Source organism: Nerophis ophidion, linkage group LG14 (assembly GCF_033978795.1).
Source record: "Nerophis ophidion isolate RoL-2023_Sa linkage group LG14, RoL_Noph_v1.0, whole genome shotgun sequence".
NCBI lineage: Eukaryota > Metazoa > Chordata > Actinopteri > Syngnathiformes > Syngnathidae > Nerophis > Nerophis ophidion.
This window is the reverse complement of record NC_084624.1, coordinates 23,715,135-23,738,778: the sequence shown is the minus strand read 5'-3', so window position 1 is coordinate 23,738,778 and position 23,644 is coordinate 23,715,135. Positions and strand designations below refer to the sequence as shown.

General features: G+C 39.8%; 2 protein-coding genes across 3 annotated transcripts; one reads left to right on the top strand and one right to left on the bottom strand.

The window, feature by feature from the left end:
• Positions 1-2,938: 2,938 nt before the first annotated feature.
• On the top strand, positions 2,939-6,109 carry eif4e2 (eukaryotic translation initiation factor 4E family member 2). The gene is given in 6 exon segments (XM_061921098.1): positions 2,939-3,094; positions 3,173-3,307; positions 5,251-5,355; positions 5,432-5,584; positions 5,662-5,802; positions 6,035-6,109. Coding segments are annotated over 6 exon segments (765 nt in total).
• Positions 6,110-10,724: 4,615 nt separating this feature from the next.
• On the bottom strand, positions 10,725-22,513 carry LOC133568937 (phospholipid scramblase 1). 2 transcript variants are annotated; one of them, XM_061921120.1, is made up of 9 exons: positions 21,611-22,513; positions 21,425-21,490; positions 18,063-18,347; positions 17,925-18,002; positions 17,662-17,854; positions 15,971-16,082; positions 15,808-15,907; positions 15,684-15,742; positions 10,725-10,814 (listed from the first exon to the last, which is right to left on the bottom strand). In XM_061921120.1, the coding sequence occupies exons 2-9, from the start codon at positions 21,432-21,434 to the stop codon at positions 10,788-10,790; spliced, it is 864 nt and encodes a 287-aa protein (XP_061777104.1). In that variant the 5' UTR covers positions 21,435-21,490; positions 21,611-22,513; the 3' UTR covers positions 10,725-10,787. The 2 variants fall into 2 exon arrangements, with proteins under 2 accessions (XP_061777104.1, XP_061777103.1); XM_061921119.1 differs by having other exon boundaries at positions 21,425-21,475.
• Between the last annotated feature and the right edge of the window lie 1,131 nt (positions 22,514-23,644).

The following is a 23,644-nucleotide window of genomic DNA, read 5'->3' as shown; positions in this document are numbered from 1 at the left end:
GTTAGGGTCCAGGTGAGTATCAGGGATTGCAGACAAATTTTCTGCAAGCTGTGCTCTGAGCTGAGTAGGAGCAAAACACCTGTGCAGTGAATTGATTTAAGTGGTGGTAGAAGTGTGCAGTCTCTACCCACACTGTTTTGTCTTGGTCCCATGTGGCGTCCTCCAGTGGCATGTAAAGCTCATGAAGACCTTCTATCGCGACACCGGTCTGTCGGTGACTGCTTAATGTGGGTTCTTGCCACAGATTTTTCGTTAGAGGTTTTCTCCTGTAGCCTATAACCAAGTGGTTAGCCAGTAGGCACTGGTCAGTCGGATGGTGGTACCCTGGATGGAGGCTAAGCTTTCCACCCCCGGGGAATCCCATGCTGTTTAGCCTGAGGCTGCAAGGCACACAGCTACCGGGGACTGCCAGGAGGAGGCACAGCAAAGGTCTTGGTGATGGAGAGGCTATGTATTGGCAAGGAAAGACTTACGAATTCTGCTTTTCCATTGATTGGTTCTTGATCAGCCAGCCAGCGGCAGTTCCTGGAAGCGAGAGGCAGCAAGCAGCAGGCATGCAACACAGCAAGCAGCAGACAGGCATGCAACTATGCTATTCAAGAATGGCTGCACTAGACGCATCACATCACCCTGCGAGTCATACCCGCTAGCCCACATGTTTAAGAACAGCAAAGTGGAATTTAAACAGTGCTTGTGTTTTAATATGACCATATGACTTAATTTATGTCTATGATCCATTTGGTGAGGTAAAATGTGAAGGTTTGGCAAGACATCTGCAAAATATCAAGTGAAGTGCGGACTTAGAAGCGTTCTGAGAGAGTAGGTAAATAGTCCTGCTTTAGTTTTAGTTTAGATTTATCCATCCATCCATTTTCTACCGCTTATTCCCTTTCGGGGTCGCGGGGGGCACTGGCGCCTATCTCAGCTACAATCGGGCGGAAGGCGGGGTACACCCTGGACAAGTCGCCACCTCATCGCAGGGCCAACACAGATAGACTGACAACATTCACACTCACATTCACACACGAGGGCCAATTTAGTGTTGCCAATCAACCTATCCCCAGGTGCATGCCTTTGGAAGTGGGAGGAAGCCGGAGTACCCGGAGGGAACCCACGCATTCACGGGGAGAACATGCAAACTCCACACAGAAAGATCCCGAGCCTGGATTTGAACCCAGGACTGCAGGACCTTCGTAGTTTAGATTTAACAAGTTAAAAATGCGTCTGTGATTTACCCTAAAACCGTACAAAAAGGGTTGATACAGATTGTTAGACGATTAGTGTTCATTAAGCTGCTGGTCAACAATTTTTTGAGTATTTTCGAGATAAAGGGAAGGTGGGACAACGGCCAGTAGTTTACTATGAGGTCAGGATGGAGGTTAGGTCTTTTGAGCAGAAGATGAATAACCATTTTTTTGAATGCGAGGGGAACAGTACTAGAGGTAAGTTAAAGGCCTACTGAAATGAGATTTTCTTATTCAAACTGAGATAGCAAGTCCATTCTATGTGTCATACTTGATCATTTCGCGATATTGCCATATTTTTGCTGAAAGATTTTAGTAGAGAACATCCACGATAAAGTTTGCAACTTTCGGTGCTAAGACAAAAGCCCTGCCTCTACCGGAAGTCGCAGACGATGACGTCGCAAGTGTGGGGGCTCCTCACATATTCACATTGTTTATAATGGGAGCCTCCAACAAAAAGTGCTATTCGGACCGAGAAAACGACAATTTCCCCATTAATTTGAGCGAGGATGAAAGATTCCTGTTTGAGGATATTGATAGGGACGGACTAGAAAAAAAAAATGCGATTGGGACGGATTTTGATGTTTTTAGACACATTTAATAGGATAATTCTGGGAAATCCCTTATCTTTCTACTGTGTTGCTAGTGTTTTAGTGAGTTAAATAGTACCTGATAGTCGGAAGGGTGTCTCCATGGGTGTCTTGATGCAGCTATGGACGACACAAGCTCAGCTTTTCTCCAGTAAAAAGCGACTTTTTAACCACAATTTTCTCACCAAAACCTGCTGGTTGACATTCCGTCTTGATTCATGCTCGCTTGACTGCGCTCTGATCCATAGTAAAGTTTCACCTCCAGGAATTTTAAACAAGGAATCACCATGTATTTGTGTGGCTAAAGGCTAAAGCTTCCCAACTCCATCTTTCTACTGTGACTTCTCCAATATTAATTGAACAAATTGCAAAAGATTCAGCAACACAGATTTTCAAAATACTGTATAATTATGCTGTTGAAGCAGACGACATTTAGCTGTGTGTGTGTGCAGCGCTCATACTTCCTAAAAACCCGTGACGTCTTGCGTACACGTCCCCATTACGCGATGTTTCCAGGACGAAACTCCTTGGAAATGTAAAATTGTAATTTAGTAAACTAAAAAGGCCGTATTGGCATGTGTTGCAATGTTAATATTTCATCATTGATATATAAACTATCAGACTGGGTGGTGGGTAGTAGTGGGTTTCAGTAGACCTTTAATTATATGTAGCGCTGATGGTCCTAATATTACAAACCTCCTTGATGAGTTTCCCAGGAAGTGGGTCAAATAAACATGTTGTTTGTTTTATCCCATTTATAAGTCGCAGGAGTTCCTCCTAATGTTATTTCTTAAACAAGAGAAAACATTTTTTGGAGGGCAATAAGGTATGGCAAGACATCTGCAAAATATAAAGTGGTGTGAAGAGTTAGAAGTCAGCGTTCTGAGAGAGTAGGTAAATAGTTCTGCTTTAGTTTTAGTTTAGATTTAGCAAGCTAATAATTCCTCTGGGTACTTTTTGCTTAAGTTGATAAAAGCCAAATGCCAAGTTTGTGCTGCAATGAGGTGGCGACTTGTCCAGGGTGTACCCTGCCTTCCGCCCGATTGTAGCTGAGATAGGTGCCAGCGCCCCCCGCGACCCCGAAAGGGAATAAGCGGTAGAAAAATGGATGGATGGGATGGCCAAGTTTGTGTTTCTATCAAACCCAGTCTGAAAGATGACGACAGCGGTGACCACGACCAGGACCAAGGCTCACCGAAAGACAGTGAGAAGGAAAACATGGAAGATGAGGACCAGGAGTAGAACTCTACAAAGAAAAAGGTGAGCTTGTAGTGTCAAATAGCAATACACACTCATATGTGTTCGATAACACTTGAACTTTTGAACCCTCTGTAATAGATGGTGGTCCCAGGGGCCGGTGAGCACCCTCTATAGTACAACTACAGATTGTGGTACTCCAGACGAAACCCAGGTCGACCATCGAGCACTCAGAGCTCCGAGCAGAACATCAGACAGATTGGCAGCTTTGCCTCGGTTCGTCCTGTCTCCTTCGGGTATTAGTTGTTGACACACCATGTATTTACACTTTTTAACACGTGGCACAAGGGTTGTACAGTATCGCGGTACTAATGAATCAAAAATGGTACTCTCCTCTGTTTGAAAAGTACCAGTCTGCCATATTTTTTTACAGACGTGATGGCGCGTCGTCATATTGTGACATTGCTGATTTTACAAGCAGAGGAGCATGTTTGCCAGCGCACAATCACAGAGTACTTACAAGCAGACATACTGTGTAGACAGAAAAGGGAGAATGGAAGCATTTTGTCTTGAAAAGTAAAGATAAAGGTGAAGTTATAACACTGAAATACCCTCAGGAAGAGGTTTTTTAAAACATGGCTGGCTAGCTAGCAACTAATATTCTTACGCAGTCGGTAGTGTTTTAGCGACTTCTAAATCACTAATCTTCGCCGCCATGGCGTCAAATAAATTAAGTTTCTTACAAGTATCATCCCTGCAGGACAAGGAATAACTAAACATGCTTCACTACTTATCGTACGAGGATACAGTAGCTCACCGGCATCACAAGGTAAACAAATGCCACTGGTGGCTCTACACTTTGACATCCACTGTAATGATACCGAGTACAATAACGTATCAAGTCGATAGTACAATGATTACATCAATATTTTTTATCGATAAAATCGTTTTTCCTTTTTTAAAAATTCATATTGTTTATAAACTCAGAAAATACGTCCCTGGACACACAAAAACTTAAATTATGACCCATGTATGATCCTGTAACTACTTTGTATCAGATCGATACCTAAATGTGTGGTATCATCCAAAACTAATTTAAAGTATCAAACAACAGAAGAATAAGTGATTATTACATTTTAACAGAAGTGTAGATAGAACATGCTAAAACAGAAAATAAGCAGATACTGACAGTAAATGAGGGTTTCACGTTGGAAGAGGGGTTGGTGCGTCCTCACAATACGAAGGTCTTGAGTAGTCCTGGTTTCAATCCCGGGCTCGGGATCTTTCTGTGTGGAGTTTGAATGTTCTCCCCGTGAATGCGTGGGTTCCCTCCGGGTACTCCGGCTTCCTCCCACTTCCAAAGACATGCACCTGGGGATAGGTTGATTGGCAACACTAAATTGTCCCTAGTGTGTGAATGTGAGTGTGAATGTTGTCTGTCTATCTGTGTTGGCCCAGCGATGAGGGGGCGACTTGTCCAGGGTGTACACCGCCTTCCACATGATTGTAGCTCAGATAGGCACCAGCGACCCCAAAGAGAATAAGCGGCAGAAAATGGAAGGATGGATGACAGTAAATGAACTAGTAGATTAATAATCCATTTGTACAGCTTGTCCCTCATAATTTTGACAAAATAATAGAATGATAAATGACACAATATGTTATTGCATATGTCAGCAGACTAATTGGGAGCCTTTGTTTGTTTACTTTCTACTAAAAGACGAGTTGTTTAGTATGTTCACTATTGTATTTTAGGACAAAATTGCAAACAGAAACATATGTTTAATGTACCCTAAGATTTTTGGTTAAAATAATGCCATTTTTGTGGTCCTCTTTATTTAGAAAAGTATCGAAATACATTTGGTTCCAGTACTGGTACCAAAATATTGGTATCGGGATGACTCTACGTGGCACTGAATGCTACTCTTTGGCAGCATTATTCTCAGACTTCTTTGGACTATTCCTTTTCCTTGAGTATTGGTCCTTTCAATGAGTGCTGTCAAACTGAAGAATGTTATTTCATATTGTTAGAAAAGTGTATGCCGTATGCATTAATACAGTGTGCCAGGTTTTTTCTGCAGTTTAGCCATGATATGAGAAAAGATATTATAAGAAAATACATTTTCCACATGGTCTGGAGTGCATATACTGGGGGATGGTATCAACTTATCATTTCAACTTTTATTTCATCCCAAGACGCTGAACATTTTCTCGCCAAGGTGGAGCAGTTCTGGCGTTTCTACAGTCACATGATCCGACCAGGCGACATAACGGGCCACAGTGACTTCCATCTTTTCAAAGAAGGCATTAAACCCATGTGGGAGGTGAGCATCTCAGCGTGTAGCGTCGATCACGGTATGATTTTCTACGGCGTCTTTCTGATGGTATGAGTCTGTGCAGGATGATGCCAACAAGATGGGCGGGAGGTGTATCATCCGTGTGAGGAAAGGCTTAGCGTCACGGTACTGGGAGAACCTGATCCTGGCAATGCTGGGAGAGCAATTCATGGTCCGAGAGGAGATCTGCGGCGCTGTCGTGTCTGTCAGGTTCCAGGTAGACACATATGGCTGCAGCTTTATAGGAAGAGTTTGACGCTCCTAAAAACAAATTACCTTTTTGGAACCACCCAGGAAGACATTATTTCCATCTGGAACAAAACAGCCGGCGACCGGTCTACCAGGGCCCGCATCAGAGATACACTGCGACGAGTCCTCAACCTTCCCCCCAACACCTGGCTGGATTACAGGACACACAACGATAGCATTAAGTTTGTAAGTCACTTCCTGTTTCGTTCTCTCTCACATACTCCTACTGTAAATACTTGATCTCACAACCAAAGTGAGTGCAGACCTCACATTTCAGCAAGCATATTAATTACAGAATATTTTCTCCTGGGAAAATTATACCTCCATATTTGTCAAAGCAGTCAGTGTAGTGATAGGTCAACACACTAGTACTGCAACCAACTAACGATTATCTCAACACACCGGTGTCAAACTCAAGGCCCGCAGGCCAGATCTGGCCCTCCAAGTCATTCTATATGACCTGCAAAAGCCTGGAAATAATTTGTGTCAATAGAATACCTTATTTTCTTTCTTTACTTTCTTATTTCCTTACTAAAGGTATCAGTTGTTTTTTTTCCCATTTTAACAGGAAAAAAATTGTGTCCAATATTGCAACAAGTATTAACTTATCTAACTTTTATATTAAAACTTCAAATAAACACTTCAATATCTGCTTAACTTATGATTGCGAAGTAAGTTATCCATCAAATTGTTCAAAATGTGCACTCTTGTCACTTTTACCCTAAATCAGGGTAGCGGCGGGGTCTTAAAAAGTCTAAAAAATTCTTAAATCCAATAATTTGAATTTAAGGCCTAAAAATGTCTAAAATTATCTTAAAATCTCATAAAATGTCTTAATTACGATTTTGAAACGTCTTAAAAATCTATTGACGTTACTTTTAGTTAAAACATGCATTAACTTCAGTCTCGCTTTGAAATGTTTCGATTTTTGAGGACGCTATCAGGTAATACACAGCGGAACTTACTGTGCTGCCCGCTCAGAATTTGTGGAACACCAGCAGCTATTACTGTGTACGCACAGCTGTGTATTGACAGCTTATTTAGAATAACAGCGGACAAAACTTAACGAAAGACCACAGCAAAGCCAAATGACTTGCGTAAGATGGGTAAATAAAAGTTCAACAATTTTTGTCTCCTGAATAATCAATGTAATGCATGGTTGAAGCCGGTAGATGGAAACTTATGAAGTGTTTAGTACCCAGGTGTGCAGACATCAAGGAGGTAAGTGTATGTAAACATGGCGGTGAAAGTGAATGAAATGATCATGGAAATGGATAAGTCTGTGTCAAAAGATGCTGAAATGCCACAAACACTTGCACAACTTTACAAAGATAAACATAACAAAGGAGTGTTATGTGGGTTAAGTGGCGCAAATTGCCAAAGGAGATCACGAGATGTTTAATAGCAAAATCTTACTATGACATACAGTAAGCACACACTAAAAGTTTATCTGTGGTAGTTGTGTACTCAACAGTAAAACTGTATAAAAAAACATAATTCTCTTATTATTTATATCAGGGTTGTCCCGATCCGATATTTGGATTGGATCGGCCACCGATATTTGCCAAAAAATGCGTATCGGCAAGGCATGGAAGAATGCCGATCCATGTCCAGTTTTTTAAAAATCCGGTCCATGTTTTCCAACGCACCGATTTAAATAATACATTCCACTCTTCTGCTGCTCCCTCCGCTCCATTCCGCATTTTCAAGCACACCTACAACACATCCACAGGTCTGTGTTCTAACCGTTAAGACGGCCGTGTGAATTAAAAGTTAGGTAAAAATGTCAACTGTGTGGGATTATTTTACCCTACAAAATGAAAAAGATGAAGAGGTGGAGTGCAAAACATGCCACAATACAGTCAAGCGTGGTGGTAAAGTTGTAAGACATTTTAATGACTCTTGAGAGTGAGAGGCTTTTTAGCACTCATTATTGATGAACACAGGAGCAGGCTGACACCTGAGCATCTTGAAGTGCTCGTCTTTGTTAGAAAGAATCTCCCCATTATGCTTGGACTTCAATTGTTTGCCCCAGTCAGAGGGGGGGGGGGGGGGGGGGGGGGGAAGTATGTAGATAGTTTTTTTTTTTTTAAGTTTACACTTGTTCAAGAGCAAGTATTGATGCTGAGTTATATACATTTTATCCCACTCAGGTTGTGTGTGTTTTTCTTTTTTTAATAATGTTTACAGCATTATTTGCACTTTATACTGTTTACTTTTTTACTGTTTAATAATGCCATTTCTGTTTGTCATGTATAATTTTTGATATTTTGTGTTTATCCTTGAATACCAACCATTGTGTATTATTCAAACTCACCTAATTCAGCTGGCTAGTTGTTATCAAGAGTACTAAAACCCTTTTCAACATGAATCTGACAACTAAGTAGGCTAAATAACTTTAATACATGCTCGGATAGGCCAGTATCGGATCGGAAGTGTAAAAACAATATCGGTATCGGATCGGAAGTGCAAAAACCTGGATCGGGACATCCCTAATTTATATTATTTGTTCCAGTAATTTCAGGTCAGCGTCTCATGCCTAATATTTTCTCCAAGTTTATACAGCAACTGATATTAAAAGTGGTTGCCTGTTTAGTGTTTACTCTCATCTTATTGTGGGGTGAGGAAAGCAATGGAGATTTGCAATTGTCATCTTGTCATGCCTAAATAAAAACTAATCACTGTGTATTAGAAAAAAAAAACAGGTCGAAATGTATCTATACACAGCAGATACAAAATGAGCTCAGCACAATTGAATGTTATCCACATGATTCACATTAATATTCTCTTTGAGGCTTGCAAGCCATAAAGGCCTTCCTTCGTTTTAGACAAACAAACTGTCTGCACACAGTTTTTCACAACTTTGTGCAGATACAGTAGTACTGTAGATGTTTTTATCTGTTTGCTACATTCTGACAGCCGAATAAAACATTACCAAAGTTAAGCATTTAGTTTTAGCGGAGATGCTAACAGTCCTTTAGGGTGTCGATAACCACTGTGTTGATTGACCCAAGCAAGCGACAAGAGACGAGAAAAGCGTTCCTTTGTTGAGTCAGCTTGGAGACGACCAGAAAGCCAGGAGGGCATTATTTTAACCTGGAAGCCTCAGATGTCTTTTTTACTTTTAGATTAGATAGTACTTTATTTATTCCGTCAGGAGAGTTCCTTCAGGAAAATTATAGCAAGTATTCAAGAGTTGACTAATGACGTTTGCCAATTTGGTATAAACGTGGCTACATGCATCAACTTGAATCTACTGAAGATGGGAGTTTCATCAAAATACTTTGTTTTGGGACTCAACAATTCCTCTAATCATTTCCAACTTTTTTTTTACTGTTCCTGTGTGAAAGTTATCTGTAAAAGCAGATAATTCTGAAAAAATAATGACATCGGTCTACTCTGAGAACTTAAGTGGGAACCCAAAGGAGGAGCTCCCCAATGTGGGGCTGACATACACTTGGCATCTGATGAGTGGACCGCCATGCTGCCTGTATCACTGTGCCTCACAACAAACTATGTTCCCCTAACTGTCAGTCTGGCCTTTACCCGCTAGTCCAGTGGTTCTCAACCTTTTTTCAGTGATGTACCCCCTATGAAATTTGTTTTAATTCAAATACACCCTAATCTGAGCAAAGCATTTTTGGTTGAAAAAAAGAGATAAAGAAGTAAAATACAGCACTATGTCATCAGTTTCTGATTTATTAAATTGTACAACAGTGCAAAAGATTGCTCATTTGTAGTGGTCTTTCTTGAACTATTTGGGGTAAAAAGATATAAAAATACCGTATTTCCTTGAATTGCCGCAGGGCATGTAATATGCGCCTGCCTTGAATTACAGCCGGGTCAAACTCGCTTGGCAAAATAATTAGCGCATGCTTAGTATTACCGCCTGGTCGAACTCGTGACGTCACGAATGACACTTCCCTGGTCATCATTTTCAAAATGGAGGAGGCTGATTTCAATACCGGTGATTTAAAATCCCATAAAGGGAAGAAGATTAAGAGCTATTCATTAGGATTTAAGGTCTAAGCTTACATTACAATCAATATTTTACTGCATGCCTTTGGTAAGTGCCAAAGTGAGAAGAGGTTTTAAAATATTTAGCGCATGCTTACTTTTACCGCAAGCCTTTGGTAAGTGCCGGAGTGAGTAGAGGTTTTAAATTAATTAGTGCCACGGCGGCAATTCAAGGAAATACGGTAACTAAAAACTTGTTGAAAAATAAACAAGTAATTCAATTATAAATAAAGATTTTTCTACACAGAGAAGTAATCATCAACTTAAAGTGCCCTCTTTGGGGATTGTAATAGAGATCCATCTGGATTCATCAACTTCATTCTAAACATTTCTTCACAAAAAAAGAAATCTTTAACATCAATATTTATGGAACATGTCCACAAAAAAATCTATCTCTCAACACTGAATATTGCATTGTTGCATTTCTTTTCACAGTTTATGAACTTACATTCATATTTGGTTGAAGTATTATTCAATAAATATAATTTATAAAGGGTTTTTGAATTGTTGCTATTTTTAGAATATTTAAAAAAGAATCTCAAGTACCCCTTGGCATACCATCAAGTACCCCCAGGGGTACGCGTACCCCCATTTGAGAACCACTGCGCTAGTCCAAGGAATGGACTACTATGCTTTAAAGTCCTAAACTGGCAGGTGTAAAGACTATCTGCTATTTTGCAGTACAAGTAATGAAGCTGGGCTTGGAGTCAACGTCACCCATTGGAAGCTTGCTGGAGAAGCGTCTGTGGTTTGTTGGCAAGCTGCTAACACCTCTCATGTCTGGAAGAGTGCGTGTGCGTGTGTGTGCATGGTTGGATATTTGCTTGATGGGTAATAGCAATAAATGAAAAACATGCAGCTGCTGCTAATCTGTCTCAGTCAAATATGTAGATTGTCAAAAATGTCCATATAGTAAACTGCTAGTTGTCAAAACAACTTGCAAAAATGTATTTATTTGGTCTGAATTGAGATGCTAAATTTGAATAACTTTAAGAAAAAAGATTTACCTGTATATTTCATTAATTTGAAACATATAAAACACATTAAATATTTATAGAATGTAATATAATAATAAAAGATAGTGCCTCAAGTTATGAGTTGAAAATTTTTATTTTTTTAAAACAACATATTTTATTTGACCCATAATGACGTCTTCAGCTCATCTCAAAGAACATGTAATTCTGTGGAGAGATCAAAGAACAGCGTTATACAATTTAATGCAATCATGTTTCTAACTTTTTTAAACTATACATACAGTGCACCCGGAAAGTATTCACAGTGCTTCACTTTTTACACATTTTATGTTACAGCTTTATTCCTAAATGAAATAAATTCATGTTTGTCCTCAACAGGGACGGCGTGGCGCAGTGGGAGAGTGGCCGTGCGCAACCCGAGGGTCACTGGTTCAAATCCCACCTAGAACCAACCTCGTCACGTCCGTTGTGTCCTGAGCAAGACACTTCACCCTTGCTCCTGATGGGTGCTGGTTGGCGCCTTGCATGGCAGCTCCCTCCATCAGTGTGTGAATGTGTGTGTGAATGGGTAAATGTGGAAGTAGTGTCAAAGCGCTTTGAGTACCTTGAAGGTAGAAAAGCGCTATACAAGTACAACCCATTTATTTATTTATTTATAACATTGTGCACTCAATACCCCATAATGACAATGTGAAAAGTTATTTTGTTTTTGAAATGTTGAAATTTTATAAAAAATTAAAAACTAAGAAATCACATTTAGATTCTGTAAGTATTTACATCCATGAAGTTTAAAAGTGAGCTGAGGTGCATCCTGTTTCAACTCATCCTTGTGATGTTCATACAGCTTAATTGGACTCCACCTGTGGTTGGACATGATTTGGAAAGGCACACACCTGTCTACATATAAGGTCCCACTCTTGATAGTGCATGGCGCAGCACAAACAAAAAATAAAGTCAAAGGAATTATCTGTAGACCTTCTGGACAGGCCTGTCTGCAGGCACAAATCTGAGGAAGCGTCCAGAAAAATATCTGCTGCCTTGAAGGTCCCAGTGAGCACAGTGGCCTCCATCATCTGTAAATGGAAGACATTTGGAACTACTAGAACATTTCCTAGAGCTGTCTGACTGATAAAACTGAAGGGACCTAGTCATGGAGGTGACCAAGAACCCGGTGGTCACTCTGTCAGAGCTACAGCATTCCTCCGTAGAGAGAGGAGCCTTCCAGAAAGACAACTATCTCTGCAGCAAACCACCAAATCAGGCATGTATTGTACAACATGATTTGCTAATCCTTTTCAACTTATTTTCAATTGAATAGAATGCAAAGACAAGATATTTAATGTTCCAACTGAGGAATTTTTTTTTTTTTTTTTTTTTAAATAATCATTAACTTAGAATTTAATGGCAGCAACTCATTGCAAAAAAGTTGGCACAGGGGCATTTTTACCACTGTGTTACATGGCCTTTCCTTTTAACAACACTCATTAAACGTTTGGGAACTGAGAGGACCAATTTTTTTAAGCTTTTCTGGTCGAATTCTTTCCCATTCTTGCTTGATGTACAGCTCAAGTTGTTCACTGTTAATTGTCAATAAATATAAAAGTTAGTGTTAAGGATGGTTTATATACAGTATATGTGCCTGTGATTGGCCATGCTAATTTCAGTTAGCTTATTTATGAGCTAGTCCATTGTATGTTAGCATTAAGCTAGCGGCATTACAGCTCAACCTTCATCCTACATAATTGTATTTCTTTTTTCAGTTTATTCCAAATTATATTATTGATCTAATGTGATTCCTACATGCATGTGCACTTCATGTGTACATTTAATGTACTTTTATGAAGGTGATTAGTTTTACACTGACTTTATTGTGAAGAATATCAACAAAACACCTGAAGTTGTTTTTTCAAATCTAACTCAAAGGACTGTTTACATATTTGTAAAACTAACTTGCAACATTCAGTGAGGGCAGACTATTGTGTAGCCTGCCTTACCTTTTACAATAAGAAGCAACATCTGAAAGTGCATTGAACAGAGAGCACAGTCTACCAAGTCAAATTCCTTTTGGTACAACTGAATGATTGTGATCAGTGGTGTGCCGTCAGGGCGAGCAAAGCTTTCTCTGCTGGCCTAACATAACCAGAACTCATGATTATAATCAAATATCAAAGTTGTTTTTAATTTAATTTCCCTAAATCTCTCAAAGTATTCATATTATCTTCATGTCATATTATGCTCATTCCAATGCTGTTGTTTTTAAGTTATAGAGTTTTTATCCAATCAGAATTCAGCAAGCTTATGTTGCCATGCTGTACCAAATCTGCCCGGGCCCTTCAGAATCAACAATGTCTGCACTGTAAGTGAATGGGCACATACAGTTGATAGATAATTGCCATAACCAATCAGATCACGAGTTGTTGTCAGTAAGGCCTTCTCGCTGGCCTCACGGTAAACGTGACATTTGCGCGTCCTGTGATTGGATACTCACTGGTTTGAGCCACGGTGCTATGCAGATCAGCAGAGCCACACCCGGAGCCGTTAGCGGATTAATTGAATGTAAACGAACAAAACAGATACAGTTGATAGACAGTTGCGATAGCAGCCTATCTAGGTAGCCTGCTATTAACGAGACTGTTATTGGATACTCACTTGTCACTCCAAACTGAGTATCCAATCACAAGTTTCAATTTACTATAGCAAATAGTGTTGCACCGCAGCCATACTGGGCTAGCAGAAATCTCGGTTACTCGCTTTTTTAACCCACAAAGAAGGAGAAGAAAACGTTGATTAGGTGGCACATATATATTTACAAGGCCATTTTCAAGAAGGATATTTAAAGAGAAACTACATCTTGTGAGACGATGCCGGCCAACCCCGCAAGCTTGCTCAACGGTCCGAGCGGTGAAATGGGGAAATGCCTGCCACTTCTACCTGAATCAACCGACTACGAGCGGTACCACTGGCTTATACGGCGTCTAATGGGTGCTACAAATTGTGAGTAAAATATTTAATTTCTCTATTTTGTAAAGTTTTTAATGTTTTCTTTAACAATTATTGTAATTTTGACGGTACCACATAACATATGTTTTAATTGCAGATGCGGGTTTATTGATTTATAAATGCGCCAGAAACTAACCCGTTATGTACACTGTTGGTGGTGATTCAATCCCCAGTAGTGCATAAATGTGTGTCTGTATAGTATTTCTCCAGCAATTATCATGTGGTGACATAAATGATGATATTTTGAGAGGTAATCATTGAAGTCGGACATCACTGAAGGCCTAGGTGGGAAATGCACGGCCCGCCACTGATTGTGATGATATAAGAAAAAAATGTCAATATTATTAATGGTATTAAATAATAATATTATTTGTTTTTAAATATACATTAAACATTTGTTTATCCGTTTAAAAAAAATATGCGTCATCCATCCATCCATTTTTCTACCGCTTATCATTGCAAATAAAAATAATTGTCATATATATGACATACTGACCCCCCCCCCCCCCCCCATTATCCCAAAGCCTTTTTGCTAAATAAAAGAATGCACATTAAAATAATGTGGGATTTGTAATATTTGCTATGAATGATAAAACACTGAATTTTAAGAACTTAGGAATGTCTCTCCTCTTTACTTCCCAGACATCCATCTCAAGATCGAAAAACACGGTGAAACTAATGCAATGGAACAAAAAACGCAGATTAGTGTAATTAGTTGAATATCACTCAAAAAAGCACGGTGGGGCAGGGGTTAGTGCATGTGCCTCACAATACGAAGGTCCTGAATAGTCCTGAGTTCAATCTGTGTTAAGTTTGCATGTCCTTCCCGTGACTGCATGGTTTCCCTCCGGGTACTCCAGCTTCCTCCCACCTCCAAAGACTGGGGATAGGTTGATTGGCAACACTATATTGTTTCTAGAGTATAAATGTTGTCTGACTGTGTTTGCCCTGTGATGAGTTGGGGACTTGTCCAGGGTGTAACCCGCCTTCCGCCGGATGCAGCTGAGATGGGCTCCAGCACCCCCCTCAACCCCAAAAGGGACAAGCGGTAGAAAATGGATGGCTAGATGGATCACTCAAAAGCGCAGATTTTAACCATTGAAATGCTTTTTGTTGTTCAAGACTCATGGTAATATTGAAATGTGCACTGCACATCGTATTGGTGGCTCCAGTTTTGATGATAAAGTTTAAAACTAAGTTATTTGGAGATATCCAGCGGGCCTGTTGAAAAGCTCAACAGGCAGCCCACTGGCGGTAATTTGCCAGTGCCTGCTGCAATTGCTACCAAAGGTGCAACAACAAAGTATTGAGCAAAGGCAGTTAATACTTACTGTATGTACATTTTTTTTTACTGTTATTAAATTTTCAGAAAGCTTATTTTTCACATTTTTATTATAGGTATTGTGTGTAGAATTTTGAGGACAAAAATAATGTATTTCATTTTGGAATAGGCTGTAAGATAATGTGAGAGTGAGATATTTTTAAGTGATCTTTCTTAATCCATAGTCCTGTTTAAAGCAGCTAGTTTGTTCCCATGTGGTGTCTCTTCTTGTGACCTTGTTTTTGTCTTATGTCCGCTAGTATATTCTTTATTTTGTCTTATGGGCTCCTGTTTGTTGGCTCACAGAGCTATTTTGGCCAGTTCCTTATCTGTTTTGAAGAAGCAGCTGTACTCCTTTCTGGGCAAGAGGGGCTGTTCTGTTTTGTGACTCCTCTTGTCTGAATTTAGACTTTGCTTACTGATGCTTTGGTCGTGTTTTAAGGGCTGGTCTCCTCAAGCTTTAGTAAAACTTTAGTAAAACCAAGTACTATTCTGTCTCGGTGGTCCTTTTTACTCAACATATGTCATCCAAAAGAATTTGGGATTGACCAGTGTGTTTTATTCCCTAAAAAGGAAGACTGGTTGCATAACAAAATCAAAATGTGGAGAAAATAATGCCCTATTTATTGGATGCACTGTATACAAGTTTAATGTTTATGAGAATTGTGAGAAGTCTATTGCGGATTCATTGTTTAATAGAACACTGAGTGGGAAATACAACGACGATAACAAAATAATTAGTTATTATTGCTTACCAGTAAGAATGTGGCTGCCAGTAGTAACAGTTTGGTTTGTGAATCCATGCTCAGCGGCACTGCACACATGAAAGTGTCATTTGCTTCAATTGTGTTCCAACAAAACACATTTGATAAAACTCACCCTCCATCCCAAAATATTCATGGTCCATGTTGTGTTCCTGTTGAAAGCCAGGCCATTTCTTCCATATGGTGCCAATGTTCTCCCCGATGTTGGAGGTAATCTTATTTTGAAAAAACAGTATCTGGGCTCACGGTGCTAAAATGAACCCTTATGATGATAATACCTGGAATTGTTGGTTTGACAAGCAGCGACTTGGGCAGCACGGTCCCTGAATTTTGACTGCAGGCACTCCCTCTGCATCTTTGACTTCAATCAGGGGGGTGAACATGCTCCACCTGGAAACACACACAGTGACATTACAGCGACTATCTCCTCTCAGAACCCCGCAGTAAGCGCTGGCAACCAGCTCTTGATGCTTGGTCGCTCACATTGGAAGCTGTCATGATTCCGCAGAACCGAAATATTTACACCAAGTGAACCCCTAAAACCTCCGCTAGTCCTGAATTAGACACGTTTCTGGGCAATTTGAGCTACCGTATTTTCCAAACTACAAGGCGCACTTAAAATCCTTTTTTTTTTCTCCAAACTCGACGGTACGCCCAATGTACGGAATAATTTTGTTTGTGCTTACCGACCTCGCTATGTAATAAGTGTGACCAGTAGATGGCAGTCACACAAGAGATATGTGTAGACTGCAATATGACTCAAGTAAACAACACCAACATTTTATATGTTCCATTGAAAATATAGAACATTAAACACGGTGCTCAAAAATCTATCAAAATGTTTTAGTATGTCTTTGGTAAGGTATGAAGCCGCACCGCTTGATGTGCTTCAACATACGAGTGTTGTTATGGTGTGTGTATAACGTAGGACATATCTGGCGTTTTGTTTCGCAAAATTATACAAAAGCAACTTATCTTCTGGTACCTGCTGATCTGTATTTGGGATCTGCATATGTCCTGAAATTTTGCGCGCGTCCGCCTTTTTACTCCGTAAGACAGTAGTCGATAAGCTTCTTCTTTTTCTCTATCTTCTTGTTATGGGACATTCATCCTCCAATGTTGCCATTTCTAATATAAAGTAGTGCAAAGTTCTTGCTTATATCTGTCAGTAAACTCGCGCTAAACATACCGATGTTGTGAGTTTACATTATTCAGTTATTAGAGAGTTCCGATTAGTAGGTTTTTTACAGGACACATTTCTGTCGATGTTGTTTCTGGATGAGGAGATGCTGCTCCGTTATGGATTGAAGTAAAGTCTGTGATTGTGAATGACTGAGCATTTCATGGAAGCTGCTTTTAGACACAATCATGGGGCGGTATAGCTCGGTTGGTAGAGCGACCATGCCAGCAACTTGAGGGTTGCAGGTACGATCCCGGCTTCCACCATCTTAGTCACTGCCGTTGTGTCCTTGGGCAAGACACTTTACCCACCTGCTCCCAGTGCCACCCACACTGGTTTAAATGTAACTTAGATATATATAGTTTCACTATATAAAGTGCTTTGAGTCACTAGAGAAAAAGCGCTATGTAAACACATGTATAAAAATACATGCATAATTCATGGCACCCACCTGTTCCCAATTAGCCTGTTCACCTGTGGGATGTTCCAAATAAGTGTTTGACGAGCATTCCTCAACTTTCTCAGTCCTTTTTGACACTTTTGCCAGCTCTTTTTAAACGTGTTTCAGGCATCAAATTCCAAATGAGTCAATATTTGTAAAAAATAGTTCCTCGGTTGGAACGTTAAATATCTTGAATTGAATATAAGTTGAAAAGGATTAGCAAATGATTGTATTCTGGTTTTATTTACCATTTACACAACGTGTCAACTTCACTGGTTTTGGGGTTTGTATTTAACATGATACATCGCAGGGAAGGAATAATTAGCTGTCCTTCCTGTGCAGCCTACCTTTGAAACGCAGCCCCGATGAGTCGCTTTTGAGCCGTGTAGGCGCTTATTTCCATGAGGCAGCAACCGAAACAGCAGCCGTCCATCCTGAGCGGTCTGTGGAAGTAGAAGACCTGCTGGCCCTGCTGGTTGAAACCCTGCAGGGAGCAAGCTCGAGCCGGACCGCAACACTGAAGGCACATGCATGAGCTCTCTGACGGGAACGAAGGAGGAGAAGTTGAGATGTCCTGCAGGCACAGCTGGACGGGTGAGTGATGCCGTACCTTCCACGGCCACAAACAATTGGGACATGTTGGCCCCGGAGGTGATACTGTAGAGCCGTTGAGCAACACACTGTGGCCCTGCAAGCAGGAGACACATTGGACCTAAAGAATATTTGCACACAGCTGAGTGCTCCTCACCCTGTAGTTGTGGTCTGGCAGTGATGTGGAAGTCACTGACTTCATCCAGCACGCTCAGAGAGTTGGAGCCTCCTGCACCATCCAGCCAAGACTCATCGCTCCTCATGTTCTGTTGCTTGGCGGACAGTCGGAGATGTCGATATGGTGATGGCGAGTGACGGGGGCAGTGATACGTGGGGTCACACTTGTTTTGGAAAGCACTGAAGATCATGCGGATGTGCCTCTCTCGCTCCAGTTGGCCGAAGGGAAGAGGCTGGTTGGTCACGGCTGACATGATGGAGACACCTGATGAAGTAAAACACACCCCAAACTACTTACTTCAACCTTTTTTACAGGCCAAAAGTTTGGACACACCTCATTTCAATGTGTTTTCTCTATTTTCATGACTATTACTACATTGTACAAAACCCATTTCCATATGAGTTGGGAGATCGTGTTAGATGTAAATATAAACGGAATACAATGATTTGCAAATCATTTTCAACCCATATTCAGTTGAATATGCTACAAAGACAACATATTTGATGTTCAAACTGATAAACTTTTTTTTTTGTGCAAATAATCATTAACTTTAGAATTTGATGCCAGCAACATGTGACAAAGAAGTTGGGAAAGGTGGCAATAAATACTGATAAAGTTGAGGAATGTTCATCAAACACTTATTTGGAACATCCGATGGGTGTGCAGGCTATTTAGGAACAGGTGGGTGCCGTGATTGGGTATAAAAACAGCTTCCCAAACAATGCTCAGTCTTTCACAAGAAAGGATGGGGCAAGGTACAACTGCGTGAGCAAATAGTCGAACAGTTTAAGAACAACATTTCTCAAAAAGCAATTTCAATAAATGTTGGGATTTCAACATCTACGGTCCATATCATCAAAAGGTTCAGAGAATTTGGATAAATCACTCCACGTAAGCGGCATGGCCGGAAACCAACATAGAATGACCGTGACCTTCAAGCCCTCAGATGGCACTGTATCAAAAACCGACATCAATCTCTAAAGGATATCACCACATGGGCTCAGGAACACTTAAAAAACCACTGTCACTAAATACAGTTTGTTGCTACATCTGTAAGTGCAAGTTAAAGCTCTACTATGCAAAGCGAAAGCCATTTATCAACAACATCCAGAAACACCGCCGGTTTCTCTGGGCCCGAGATCATCTAAGATGGACTGATGCATAGTGGAAAAGTGTTCTGTGGTCTGACGAGTCCACATTTCAAATTGTTTTTGGAAATATTTGACATCGTGTCATTCAGACCAAAGGGGAAGCGAACCATCCAGACTGTAGTCGACGCAAAGTTCAAAAGACAGCATCTGTGATCGTATGGTGGTGCATTAGTGTCCAAGGCATGGGTAACTTACACATCTGTGAAGGCACCATTAATGCTGAAAGTTACATACAGGTTTTGGAAGAACATATGCTGCCATCTAAGCGCCGTCTTTTTCATGGACGCCCCTGCTTTTTTCAGCAAGACAATGCCAAGCCACATTCAGCACGTGTTACAACAGCGTGGTTTCGTAAAGAAAGTTTTAAAGTTAATGTACCAATGATTGTCACACACACACGAGGTGTGGCAAAATTATTCTCTGCATTTGACCCATCACCCTTGATCACCCCTTGGGAGGTGAGGGGAGCAGTGGGCAGCAGTGGTGCCGCGCCCGGGAATAATTTTTGGTGATTTAAGACCCAATTCCAACCCTTAATACTGAGTGCCAAGCAGGGAGGTAATGGGTCCCATTTTTATAGTCTTTGGTATGAGTCAGCCGGGATTTGAACTCACGACCTACCGATCTCAGGGCGGATACTTTACCCACTAGGCCACTGAGTAGGTAGCGTGGGGTTCCTGGCCCGCCTGCAGTCCAGACCTGTCTCCCATCGAAAATGTGTGGCGCATTATGAAGTGTAAAATACGATAGCGGAGACCCCGGACTGTTGAACGACTGAAGCTCTCCATAAAACGAAAATGGGAAAGAATTCCACTTTCAAAGCTTCAACAATTGGCTTCCTCGGTTCCCAAACCTTTTATCGAGTGTTGTTAAAAGAAAAGGTGATGTAACACAGTGGTGAACATGCCCTTTCCCAACTACTTTGGCACATGTAGCAGCCATGAAATTCTAAGTTAATTATTATTTGCAAAAAAAATATAAAGTTTATGAGTTTGAACATCAAATATCTTGTCTTTGTAGTGCATTCAATTGAATATGGGTTGAAAAGGATTTGCAAATCATTGTATTCCGTTTATATTTACATCTAACACAATTTCTCAACTCACATGGAAACGGGGTTTGTACATTGTCACATTAAAACCATGACAGCTGTGAAGTGAAAACCATTTCAGGTGGACTACCTCTTAAAGCTCATGGAGAGAATGCCAAGAGTGTGCAAAGCAGTAATCAGAGCAAAGGGTGGCTATTTTTCAGTTATTTCATCTTTTTATGTTAAGTACATAACTCCACATGTGTTCATTCATAGTTTTGATGTGACAATCTACAATGTAAATAGTAATCAAAATAAAGAAAACTCATTGAATGAGTGTGCGTGATTTAATTAAATTATTATTAAACAATATACATACTTATATAATACCTTCTGGTGCATTGTTTGGTGTTATGATTTATTCAAACATTTCCATTTCACGTCGTTTTTCCTTGAATATTGAGAGATGTTCTTAAAATAAAAATGTGTTTACAGATGTGAGTGAAAAAAGTCAGTAGTATTTTTTTATTACAACAAAAATCAATTTCAAATCAGTAAAATATACATTCGTAATGCTTCATGATAATGTATATACATTAATATATGTACATAGTGCTTCGATTTGCAAAACTTATGAAGAAATAAAAAATATTTGTACATTTTCAACTATTTTGATTACTTTTTTTAAACAGTTTCGTAAATAAAAAATTAAATATTTCGACCATTTTGATAGGAAAAATTAAACTAGAAAACATATATTGCAAAATGTCAACTATTTGTTTATTTTACTAAAAATAAGTAATCAGACCGATATATTGTAAAATGTTAACTTTTTTTCAAATGTAAAACTTTTTTAAATACTATTTCTTTTTTTAAAGTAAAAAAATAATGTGAAATCTTTTTTAAAAATATAAATAAAATAAAAATTCAGAATAATTATTTAATTAATTATTAATTAAAGGGTTTAATTTATGTTACCACTATTTCCACAATTATTAACTGTAATGAATACAAATTTGCTGGTCGACCTTCCACTTTGTACATACTACTTTTAACCTCAGCAGGTTATAGTGAGTCAACATAGCACTGCTCTTAATCAATATTACTTGCCAAAGAAGTTGATTAAACCTAACAAACAAAGTATATTTAGCTAAGGTTACCTTGGACCATGTCAGCATTGTTGGAAGTGAAGAGTAGTTGTTGTTGCTAATCTGCAAAGAATGAAACTTAGAAATAACATCTTGTTAACATTCAACAACACCATCATTAGGCGAGAGACGGTAACTTGCCGCACAATCTTCCAAGATTTCACATCGAAAAGAGTTTGTAAAAAGTTCCAGCCTTACCTTCTGTGGTCAGCTTGTGGTGATGCACACACCATCTCATGTAGAAGAGCAGCTATGTGTGGTCATGAGTGAGACGCTTTGTTGAACACCAAGTAGTGATGTTTGCCTTTGTAATGAATGTGTGTGTCCAGAGATCTTCTCTACCGCCTCTGTTGCCATGCCAACCAGCCGGATCTGCCTTTTGTGGGGCTAGAGAGGCACCACTCAGCCATGTAATTGAAATCCTGCTCGGAGAGGGTAACATTTTGGTCCATCTCTCACAAGTATAAGCAGAAGTTACTAGTCTTGCACTGTTCTTTGAAGGTTCCCTAATATGCAAATTACTTTGTAACTCGCCTCGAGATAGATGAGCCAACTCCGTGTGTACGCCCACTATTTTGTTGACGACAACTTGGAGGGGGAAGGAGGCTTCGCTACAGATCTTAAAGCAAAGTCTGTGAGTCGCCCAACTATTCACTGAGTTTGATAGTTAAAGTAAAGTTAAAGTACCAATGATTGTCACACACACACTAGGTGTGATGAAATTTGTCCTCTGCATTCGACCCATCCCCTTGATCACCCCCTGTGAGGTGAGGGGAGCAGTGGGCAGAAGCAATATCGCGCCCGGGAATCATTTTTGGTGCTTTAACCCCCAATTCCAACCCTTGATGCTGAGTGCCAAGCAGGGAGGTAATGGTTCTCATTTTTATAGTCTTTGGAATGACTCGGCCGGGGTTTGAACTCACAACCTACCGATTAAGTTTTTCTTGAGCAAATAGGCTAACTTAGCATAATGTTGCTGTTTAAATGTGACTGTAATGTTAGCAGTGTAGCTCACATACTGCTTTCCATTATTAAAAGCACTTTTAAACCGTCTAAATTCCAGTTTTGTCGCTAAAAACACACTTGCAATACTGTGAGACCTCTTAGACTTGTAAATTGTAAAAAAAAAAAAAAAAAAAAAGGTAAACAAATTATATATATATGTGTGTGTGTGTGTGTGTGTGTTTATATATATATATATACAGTATGTATGTTTGTGTTTGTGTATATATATATATATATATATATATATACACACGCACACACATACATACATACTGTATATATGTATGTTTGTGTGTGTGTGTTTGTGTGTGTATTTATATATATATATATATATATGTATATATATATATATATATATATATATATATATATACAAACCCTGTTTCCATATGAGTTGGGAAATTGTTAGATGTAAATATAAACCGAATATAATGATTTGCAAATCCTTTTTTAACCCATGTTCAGTTGAATGCACTACAAACACAAGATATTTGATGTTCAAAATCAAACTATTTTTTTTTTGCAAATAATAATTAACTTAGAGATTCATGGCTGCAACACGTGGCAAAATAGTCGGGAAAGGACATGTTCACCACTGTGTTACATCACCTTTTCTTATAACAACACTCAATAAACGTTTGGGAACTGAGGAAACTAATTGTTGAAGCTATGAAAGTGGAATTCTTTCTCATTATTGTTTTATGCAGAGCTTCAGTCGTTCAACAGTCCGGGGTCTTGTTGTCTTATTTTACGCTTCATAATGCTCCACACATTTTTGATGGGAGACAGGTCTGGACTGCAGGCGGGCCAGGAAAGTACCCGCACTCTTTTACTAATAAAACCACGCTGTTGAAACACGTGGCTTGGCATTGTCTTGCTGAAATAACCAGGGGCGTCCATGATAACGCTGCTTGGATGACAACATATGTTGCTCCAAAACCTGTATGGACCTTTCAGCATTAATGGTGCCTTCATAGATGTGTAAGTTACCCATGCCTTGGGCACTAATACACCCCCATACCATCACAGATGCTGCGTTTCAACTTTGCGTCTATAACAATCCGAATGGTTATTTTCCTCCTTGTTCTGGAGGACACCACGTCCTCTGTTTCCAAATATAATTTGAAATGTGGACTCGTCAGACCACAGAACACTTTTCCACTTTGCATCAGTCCATCTTAGATGAGCTCGGGCCCAGTGAGGCCAGCGCCATTCCTTGGTGTTGTA

Excerpts from the sequence above, each read along its gene's own strand:
- LOC133568937 (XM_061921120.1), bottom strand. Across the intron at positions 15,908-15,970 it reads TGTCAAACCAACAATTCCAG|ATTACCTCCAACATCGGGGA; the intron begins GTATTATCATCA and ends TTTCAAAATAAG. Across the intron at positions 15,743-15,807 it reads TGAATATTTTGGGATGGAGG|TGCCGCTGAGCATGGATTCA; the intron begins GTGAGTTTTATC and ends TCATGTGTGCAG.